This window comes from Solanum tuberosum, unplaced genomic scaffold (genome assembly GCF_000226075.1).
Source record: "Solanum tuberosum cultivar DM 1-3 516 R44 unplaced genomic scaffold, SolTub_3.0 scf00046, whole genome shotgun sequence".
In the NCBI taxonomy this organism is placed as follows: Eukaryota; Viridiplantae; Streptophyta; class Magnoliopsida; order Solanales; family Solanaceae; genus Solanum; species Solanum tuberosum.
The window spans coordinates 1,698,120-1,708,647 of record NW_006238971.1 but is presented as its reverse complement, the minus strand read 5'-3'; the positions used below and the strand labels follow the sequence as shown (position 1 = coordinate 1,708,647).

The following is a 10,528-nucleotide window of genomic DNA, read 5'->3' as shown; positions in this document are numbered from 1 at the left end:
GGATGCTACATTGATTCTGAAAAGATGACTAATATTGTATATGTTCGGTATATGCATGTTTTATAATGTTGTGGTTATCTGCATGTGTTTCACTTATTGGTATAGTCGTGTGATCCTACCAGTACACCGTGGTTGTGTATTGATACTGCACTTGCTTGTTCTTGTTGAATACAGGGCATCTTTAGGCGGCTATTGATAGACCTCAGCTAAGTGACTATTGATCGTGACCGGATTCAAGGGTGAGCCAGTTCTTTCAGGCTGCCATGGATCTCTCTTGTTTAAGTCCATTTTTTTCGGACTCAGACTATTTGTTTAAGGTGTTTGTTTAGTTTCGGGTTGTACCCCTTGTTCTTAGACTTGTCGTTAGTAGAGTTTTGGTACAATGACTTTCAGGTTCTAGGGGTTGTTCTTCCGCATTAGTTTGGTTAGTTGTTTGTTAAAATCTTGGAGTTTATGGGGACTCCATTTTTATTGTCATTTAAACCTGCTTCCGTATCTTTAAATGTTTTAGTTTTCATTAAGTTGTTTAGTCTGGATTGTAGAAATGGTTCTCCCACCGGAGGGTTAGTGTGGGTGCCAATCACGACGGTCTGAATCGTGACACGTGATCAATAAAAATTTATGTGAAAGATTTATCGAACACTATTATGACATTTATTTGCCTTATGGCATTTCTGTTAGATTTGGCCAACAATAAGAATATGTTTACGTCAGAAAACAAACAAAAAATATAATTATTTTATTTTGAATAGTTGAAGAGCAAATTTGCTTGATGCGGCTAAGGGTATCTCCAATCCAACATCAAATTTGGTGTCAGCACTATTTTAATGTAAATCAACTCCAACCAACTGAATCAAATTTTACACCAAATAGGAATATCTTTTTTTTCTCTTCATTATTATACTATTATTTCTTATTTCATAAAACAAATTCTTTCTAAAACATTCACCATATATAATTCATATTATTTTCTTTTATAGTCGTTTAATATAAAATTATTTTATACCATAATTTTTTAAATAATATAAATAATAATATAATCTTTTTGAATATTTTTTTCAATTTTGATGTATGTCAATTACTACTTTGAATGTTTATTATTTTCGGTTATTTTTAAGTACATTGTATTATTTATTTAATAATTTATATGTTTATATTTTTTAATTTTTGTGAAGATTAATTGTAGTTATATCCAATTATAATTAATAGTAGAATTAACATAAATTTATTTTTTTTAAAAGTTATATATAGAAAAATTAATTTATAAAAAAATGCTAACTTTTATATCTAAAATTAATATTATAAAAATATTACATAAAAATAATTAAATATACAAGAGATTTAATCAAAAACATACAATTTATATAATGTTTAATTAAAAGTTTTTGTATGATGAAATAATATTAAAAATATTCAATAAAGTGAATTGGTGTGATGAATAGTGTTATACCAAATTTGGTGTAACACTATTCACACACCAAAATGGTGTAAAATTTTGTGTTGGTTGGAGCTCCAAAACATCAAATTTTACCCCAAATAAGAATTTGGTGTAAAATTTCGTGTTGGGTTGAAGGTGGTCAAACAGATGATATAAATTACTCTATTTTTATTAATTCAGAAACATTTTAGTCCATTTTCCTTAATTATATAATCTTTTCGTCTACTTTTAATTATTGTGATTTTCTTTTTAGAATCAAACTAGAAGAACTTTGACTAACATTATAAGATGTATTTTTCTTCATATTGATATGTAAAAAATTACAGTTTATTGTATTTTTTGTATAGTTTTTGAATATCTAAATTTTTTATTTAAAATATCAAATTAATGTAATCTAATTTAACTTTAAAAATTAATTAAATTGATTTTTGAAAAATACAATATGACAATTAAAAGTGGACGAAAAGAGTAATCACTAATACCTAAGTAAAATAATACAAATTCACTCATTTGCGAACCAAACGACCCTTAAATATAAATAATATAAGTGAGATGCAACAACCCTTAAACCCCTAGAGTATTTCATGATCCTCGTTTATATCGATCAAAAAACGCCCACCAACTCCATTTCTCCTTTCTCATTTCTCTCTGAAAAAAAAGAAAAATCAAAGGATGGCTAGCATTTGTAAGCTCTCAAATCCATGCTTCAACTCAACTTCGTATGGTAGCAGATCTTCATCAACACCTAAGTTTGTTGTTCATCTTCGCACTAGCACCTTTAATCACAGACTGTCGGCTGGGTCTAAGTTATCACTTGTTATTAACCCTTCTATTAGGGCATCCTTGTGGTAAAATCTCTATCTCTATTACTATTTTTTGTTCTACTTGTTGTGTATAGTGGTTTAAACAGGTGATACAGCTGTGGAAAAGTTAATTAGATTAGCTCTAGACTCTAGTGCTGGATCCAGAATAAGGGATTCAAATCTCAGCTGAAATCCTTGATCCATCACAACTTTACCATACTAGACCAGTACTTGATTGAATGACCCCTATATGTTTTAGTATTGCTCAACTGCAACTCAATTTTTCACTTCTCTATGCAATAGCCTGTCGATTCTGATGTGCTTGATCGGTTTCTGCAAGTTGGTAACAATTCTTTTTCCTAATTGAAAAAACGAACAGAAATTGCCGCATTTGATTTGAAACCATCATGGATATACCGCTCAAATTTCAGGGGATTCTGTTTTTCTAACACATTTCTACTGCCAAAAATATTTAATGTTTCACAGTGTCAAATGCTCCCAAGCTGATGGAAATGGAAGCTCAGTGAAGAGAACTACTCTCCATCATCTCTATGAGACGCAAGGACAGAGCCCATGGTATGACAATCTTTGTCGTCCCGTCACCGATCTCATTCCATTGATTGACAGTGGTGTCAGAGGTGTAACCAGCAATCCCGCGGTAAACTATTCCTTACTGAACCTCTACGGATAGGATAGACATCCTATTCTGTTGTCATTATTTTATTTTGTTCACCTATAGATACAATATGTGACTGCTGAAGATTTATTTGGATAAAATTTCTACAGTTTCTAGTTTCTACTTGTTATTCTACAATTCCATCAACGTACCTAACTATTAGTTTGACCATTGCAGATTTTCCAGAAAGCTATATCAACATCAAATGCTTACAATGACCAGTTCAGGTAATCTAGACTTTCAAGTGTTTCTCATCAGTGCTTGTGCTTAAATGATGCTGAACACATTTAGAAACCGTTTTCTTTGATATGAATATCAAAATTGTTGAGTAAAATAGGAGAGGAGACACAGAATGAGGAAAATAACGAGAGTTGGTCTTGGGAAAGTATGATAACTGTTTCTGTTTGGTCAAATGTCCATACAAAGGTTGGATTTGGTATGAGTGCTCCACCCTTTGGCTCATGCTTGGAACTTTATGACGAGCATCTGTGTGTTTTGTAATACCATTACCAATGTGAATCAGATTGTTATAGTGTTCATGGACTTGCAATTATATAGGATATTTTTGTGTTTTTTTCCAAAGTTTCCTTTCGACATATATTACCTGAAATGCATATATGATATTATTCACATTACGTCTAGCCCTGTTTGTATTTCCTGTTTTGCACTCTGCTTATCTTTATCCACTGCTCTTCACAGGGAACTTGTACAAGCTGGAAAAGATATAGACAGTGTGTATTGGGAACTTGTGGTAAAGGACATCCAAGATGCATGCAAACTCTTTGAGACAATCTACGATAAAACAGATGGTGGCGATGGGTACGTTTCTGTTGAAGTCTCACCTAGACTTGCTGATGATACAGAGGGGACTGTAGAGGCTGCAAAGTGGCTTCATAAGAAGGTTGAACGTTCCAATGTGTATATTAAAATTCCTGCTACTGCTCCATGCATTCCTTCCATCAAGGAAGTCATTTCACTTGGAATAAGTGTCAATGTGACGGTAAGTTGATTCATTGTCGCCTTTGTTGACAACTTGACAGTTCATGCATGAGATTGAAGGTTGCTTGTCTACTGGTGCTTAAGAGAGATATTTGCATAGGAATTAATTAGTGAATGAAGAATTATATCTTTGATGTTTAAAGAACCGTCATTCAGTTTTTCTTTTTAAATGTTTCATGTTTTCATTTTCCTTTTTGTACTTTATCTGTTTCTTGAATACTGAAGTAGATCCTATGTGTACGCACAGCTTATCTTTTCTCTTTCAAGATATGAAGCAGTCATTGATGCTTACCTTGATGGCCTTGAGGCTTCTGGGCTAAGTGATCTCTCCAGAGTCACAAGTGTTGCTTCATTCTTCGTTAGTCGAGTAGACACACTTGTCGACAAGTTGCTTGAGAAAATTGGAACTCCAGAGGCTCTTGATCTTCGTGGGAAGGTACCTACTGCATGTTCAAATTTCTCTACTCCTTTTAGGATGCAAGAGAAGTACAAGTTTTGAATAACCTCACGTTGTTGTACTTCTATTGCAGGCTGCAAATGCACAGGCAGCTCTAGCTTACGATCTTTACCAGAAGAAATTTTCTGGTCCAAGATGGGAGGCTTTGGTAAAGAAAGGTGCCAAGAAGCAGAGGCTATTGTGGGCCTCAACTAGTGTTAAGAACCCAGCGTATCCCGACACTTTATATGTGGATCCTCTGATTGGACCCGACACTGTGAGTCATCTTCTCACCTTCTTTTTTTGTGGTGATTGTGGCCCTTTAGAAGACATACAATCACTTTTCTTGAATTTGCCTCTAATTAAATATTACTTGGGGGCATTTGCACGAATAACCTTTTTTGAAGCCACTATTTAGCTAGCGTTTGGTCATAGATTTTTGTATCAGATTTCGATAATTTATCTTCAAATATCTGTTTGACTATGAAATTTGATTAGATTTTCAAAATCTGATCTTCAAATTTTTTTCATGTTTCTAAAAACTGGCTCACCAAGTAAAATGCATGTCCAATCACAACTTCTAGAACTCAAAATTTCAAGTTACATCTATGGCCAAACGGGAGCTTACATTCTTGTCTCCCGTTAACCTAGAAGGCTATTTTTATCTGAAAAAATAAAAAAATCATAATATAGGCCCTAGGCTAACGGGGACAAAGATTAAAGATGCGAATAATCTGTATTACCTGTGTATGCATGATGGTTGACCTCTAAAGAAATTTCTGCTAGGTTTCAACAATGCCCGACCAAGCTCTTCAAGCATTTATTGATCACGGTTCTGTTGCAAGGACGATTGACGCAAACTTATCTGAAGCAGAAGGTATCTACAGTGCCCTCGAGAAGTTGGGGATTGACTGGGTCTTTGTCGGGTCTCAACTTGAATTGGAGGGTGTGGATTCTTTCAAGAAGAGTTTTGATAGCTTGCTTGACAGTTTGCAGGAGAAGGCAAACACACTCAAGTTAGTGAACCTGTAAAACAAGAAGTTGTTCAATTTGCTAGGAGATATAATGACTGAATAAATGACAAGTTCTGTTTATCTGAGTTTTCTGCATTGTAATGTATAATCAGAGGATATTTGGTGGTAATACTTTTCTTTGTGAGAAATTTGATATTGGTTTGGATTTTGTGGTTATCAAATGTCAACTTTATATCCTTTCTATTTGGATCCTGTTCACTCAAATACTATATAGTACATTAATTTTTATTTCAAGGTAAATTAAAGGTTAATTTTGTGGTCCTCATTCTTGTTCTTACGTAGACATACAAACTTCTCTCTATATACAAATTTACTCATACAGATTTCTGATTTTAAGTAGTTATATGAATATTGTTTAGGTCGGGTCATTTGGTTTGCAAAGTAAGTTAATTGGTGGATTATAATTCTTGGTTTAAGTTATCTCATTTGAGAGGTGGGATAAAATAACACCAAGTTTGATGGGATGAGATGAGATATCTTAAATTAAGTTGGGAACTAAATTTATATTTTGTTTGATTGATAGTATAAATTTATCCTCAAAAGACCACCAAAGAATTTGATGAAATGATTGAAATTGAGTATAAAAAAAATGATAAAAAGAAATTTAACATGGAGATCAATGTACCATAGATGTACATGAAAAATAAATATATGAAAATTCAATTAATTCATTTTTAAAAATCTAAGATTTTGACGAAGGTACCCTCCCTTTTAAGTATTTGGGAGTCCCTTTGTTCACAAAGAAATTGACTATTCATCAGTGTATGCCATTGGTGGAGAAGATCACAGCTAAGGTGAGGTGCTGGTCAGCTAGATTACTCTCATACTCTGGCAGGCTTCAGTTAATTAAGTCTGTACTAATTGGTATACAAAGCTATTGGGCTCATATCTTTGTCCTTCTAAAGAGAGTAATTAAAATGATTGAAGCTGCATGTAGAACTTTTCTATAGACTGGTAAAGGGGAGATGTCCAGGAAAGCATTGGTAGCCTGGAAGAAGGTGTGTCAACCAGGTGTTGCTGGAGGCCTTAATATAATTGAGCATGGTACTTGGAACAAGGCAGCCATACTCAAACAGTTGTGGGTTGTTTCTATGAAAAAAGACTCTTTGTGGATTAAGTGGATACACTATTATTACATCAAAAATAGAGACTTGGAGACTATGAGCAACCCCAAGAATGCAGCTTGGGTGGTAAGGAAGATAATTGATAGTCGAGTAGTGTTGATCAATTCAAATAGTGACCCAGGTGCACTTGTTCAGGAGGTGAGGAAGCTGGAAAAGCAAGGTAAATATTAGATTAAGGCAGCTTATCACCATTTGCAGCAACGACTCCCTAGCGTTCCTTGGAAGAGCTTAACCCTGCATAGATACATACATCCAAGACACAGGTTCCATCTCTGGCTAGCAGTTCAACAGAGATTGTCCACTGTGATATGACTTCAAAAGTTTGGCATCCAGGTTCCTATGGACTATGCTTTTTGTTCTCAAGAGGTGGAGACATTCAATCACCTCTTTTTCTCATGTTCCAATAGCTCTCAGGTGTGGACTAGATTGCTCCACTGGTTGCAACTACCTCGAAGTATTGGATCATGGAACCAAGAGTTGGAGTGGATTTGTCTCAAGGCAAAGCAAAGAAATAGTATGATTGAGATCGTGTGTTGTACCTTTGCAATGGTGGTTTATTGTATATGGAGGGATAGAAACATCATGTGATTTCAACATGGAAGGGTGTATATAACACAGACCTGTCGAGAGATAGTAATGCATATTCACATCCATGGGAGGAACAATATTGGATGACATGATTCATTAATTCAGTTAAATTGTTTCCCCTAAAAAAATGTATAGGTTGTTTCCTTAGCTTGATGTGTAGGAGATTTCCTTGAAGGTTATGTTTCTTTTAGAGGTAATTGGTCTGTATCTACCTGGTTATGTAATTTTCAATTTTGATTAATAAAATGGGTTGTTAATAAAAAAAATAATCTAAGATTTTGACTGCGACAACAATATAAAGTCATTAATGCCCAACAAGTTCCATTGAGCTGTCGATTTTCCTCCTATGCTAATGAAGATAAAATTGAATTTACAGGTTGTTTTCCTTAAGACGAAAATGTATTATTATAGTCACACGAAGGGTTGCCTAAAGTTAAAATTGAATTTAGAGGTTGTTTTTCTTAAGACAAAAATGTACTATTATAGTCACACCAAGGGTTGCCTAAAGTTTTTTTTTTGTTTGTCTTTCATTGCAACAAATGGAAACGTGAGAGGTAGGATCCGATCTAAAGGTTTAATTCAAAATTACTAGTTGTCACACCCCCTTTTTTTTCCAACCTCTCTCTTTAAAAGAAACGAGAGTTTTGAAAAAAGAGCTTTTTCAATTAAAATGACATTTTGAAAAGAGATTATTTATTTTTATAAAGTCGTCACTTGAAATTGAGTTTTTGTGTCCTAAGTCACCTCATTTAAATTCTTAATCAAAAGGAAATTGACTCTTCATTTTGTTGGCATGCGAATTAGAAATCTAAGTAAGGAATTTTGTTGACCGAGAGAATATATCAAACACCCCTCGAGTCCCGTGGTTCTAGCACAATCACTTTATTGATTTATATTTTGGCTTGAATTAAATTTTGGATATCTTATGTTTATGACCTTAAAAAATGCTTATTACCCGACATCTTTGATTTATTATAAACGGCTTAAAACTGTTTTGTTTTATTAGTGTGTTGTATTGATAGCAACGCTTTTGAAGCTTGCCACAAATTATTTATTTGTTTATTATTCAAGATTAAAATTAGTGTAATGTTCTTCAAGTAATAAAATTTACCTATTATTATTGTCAAACTAATCACGTTCCTAATGATTTAATTTAAATTTTTTTTTATCAAATATACAAAGTGGGAAAGTAACTTAATTCATTAGACTAAATTTCATCTAAATAGTATTAATTATATAGCGTAAATAAAGAGATGTGATGTGATTCGGGGAAAGAAGAAAAATGTGAGGAGGTTATTTTGTTCCCGCGAAGCGTATCCCCTCCGTTCTTCTCTCACCTACAACATTCTACTAAAATGGCGACGCCCTCTTTTTCATTCCATCCGATCCCAAATTTTACCAAAAATAATTCTTCTTCTTCTTCTTCTTCTTCTTCCTCATCCACGGTAACATTTTCACTATGTGTTTCTCAATTTGAATGACTTATCAATGTTATATACTAATTTCTGCGTTTTTATTAGTTGCGGCACCGCCAAATTGTCCCCAGCTTAGACTTATCCACTTCCTCTGGTTGGTAAAATTTTTCAGTTTTCCTGTTTTTCCTTTTATTTTCGACATAATGCTCAAATATACACATGCTGATACCTGATAGTTAAGGTAGGAACAATTGATTCTGCGTTTTTACCAATTGAGTAGATGGTGATAAGGAAAATTGAACAATTGATTTGAGGTGTGTTTAATATATAGGTACTGATAGTGAACTGTTGATACTTGGGGTGTGGAACTCCCATGTGTTTTTGACCATTAACTCTTCATTTTATTGTGAAATTTGATGTCGATTCGTTTTCACTGACCTCAGATGGTACTGAAAACTTGGATTGTCGACTTGTATTCGATCGAAGACAAGTGTTGCTCTCGTCTGTGGGAGTTATAGCAACTTCCATTTGTAATGCTGGAAGGGCATCAGCTGAATTTGCTGACAGTAATATCTATTCTTTCTACATATTTATTTCTATTCTTATAATAGCAGCATCAATTTACTATTTAACCTTTTATGGTTCTTAGCACTCTAAACTAACTCTACTTTTGAAATTATGGGTTTAAGGGTAGTGTTTGTTGTAATTTTAATGCTTTTCATCAAAAATACTGGTTCAGATGAACCGATATTCCCAGCTCTTCATATTACCAATATCACTTAAAGTTCCTAAGGAGCAAGCCTTTTTTTTATCTATTGGGGGGAAGATGTGTCGTCAGTGATGAAAGTGCTAAGTTGAATAAATTTCTATTGCTTCTCTCAATGGGTGTTGGAGACAAGTGCTTCAACAAATTTGAACTTGGTAATATGTGCATCACCAAAAAATGGAAATACAACTTTGAATTACGGAAAATGTTGGAAAACTAAGTTGAAGTTGTAGTAGGATACCAAATGTTTTAGGATTTGGTATTTGCAAGTTTATTTAATTCATTTCTAGTTTGAATTTGTAGTCAAATTTATATAGGAATATGTTTTCTTGTTTTGAGTTAAATTAGGGCCCATACTATCATAAATAGTGGTGTTGCTAGCTATTTTCTATTGTGGGAAATCGTGGAGAATTCTAGAGAGCAATCAAAGATTTATTATTTATGAATAAAATATTTTCCTTCAAGTGATCAATCTATTAATCTACTATTTCTCCATACCAAGCTAGTTGAGTAGGTTACATGAATTTTCTGAATCCATTCCCCTCTGTTTGGGCTAATTTCATAATAACACTAATCAATTTGTCTATCTTTTAGTTGTGCAACGTGGTGGCGGAGGCGGATGGTGCCTATCTCAATGGGTTTAATTGAGTCTAATACTTTTAAAACGGAGTATAAATGCATATGTGAAAACCCACTAAATTTCAACAATATTATTTGTTGATCCATAATTTTAAAAGTACATTGAGTTCAGTTTTAAGAATCTTAAAAGTTGAACACATCAAGTTTAAATTTTGGATCCGTCTCTGCGTGACATCAACAAGTGTAGATGGAATTTGAAGTTGAATATAAGCTCTTTATAAAGATTTCTCTTTTATTCCCTTTTCAATTGTATATTTGGCTATGGAAGAGGAAGAAACTTGGCGTTGCAGATATTTATTGGGAGCCCATGTTTACAACTACTCCTGATTTAAGATGCTCTAAAGATGTTTAATTTTCCCTTTTTCTTTCTATTCACCTCACAACTTATTCATCTTGTAGACTGACCATTACTAACTTGATATGGTTTTGTACAGTAGACCGTGAATACTAGTCATTTTGAGGTTTCCATTACATCAATCATAGTGCTTGTTTTGTAGTTAATCAGCAAGTAGCTTGACATTCTATGGTTGTCTTTAACAAAGATCTGGGACATTTTGGCTCTAAATTTGGGGGGGGGGGGGGGGGGGGGTTTCCCCAAAAATAAATCTTT

General features: G+C 33.7%; 2 protein-coding genes across 3 annotated transcripts in view; both read left to right on the top strand.

Moving 5' to 3' along the window:
- Nucleotides 1–2,063: 2,063 nt before the first annotated feature.
- On the top strand, nucleotides 2,064–5,476 carry LOC102577741 (transaldolase-like protein). The gene is given in 7 exon segments (NM_001288054.1): nucleotides 2,064–2,286; nucleotides 2,728–2,899; nucleotides 3,095–3,144; nucleotides 3,617–3,917; nucleotides 4,164–4,352; nucleotides 4,447–4,629; nucleotides 5,139–5,476. Coding segments are annotated over 7 exon segments (1,317 nt in total). The 5' UTR covers nucleotides 2,064–2,110; the 3' UTR covers nucleotides 5,385–5,476.
- Nucleotides 5,477–8,357: 2,881 nt separating this feature from the next.
- Nucleotides 8,358–10,528, top strand: part of LOC102596619 (peptidyl-prolyl cis-trans isomerase FKBP19, chloroplastic) — a 5,342-nt gene continuing 3,171 nt past the window's right edge. The window contains exons 1-3 of one of the 2 annotated variants that reach the window (XM_015306994.1): nucleotides 8,358–8,543; nucleotides 8,619–8,667; nucleotides 8,957–9,079. In XM_015306994.1, coding sequence (XP_015162480.1) covers nucleotides 8,454–8,543; nucleotides 8,619–8,667; nucleotides 8,957–9,079 — 262 coding nt within the window. In that variant the 5' untranslated portion in view covers nucleotides 8,358–8,453. The remainder of the gene's footprint in view (nucleotides 8,544–8,618; nucleotides 8,668–8,956; nucleotides 9,080–10,528) is intronic. The other variant, XM_015306995.1, reaches the window with a different exon arrangement.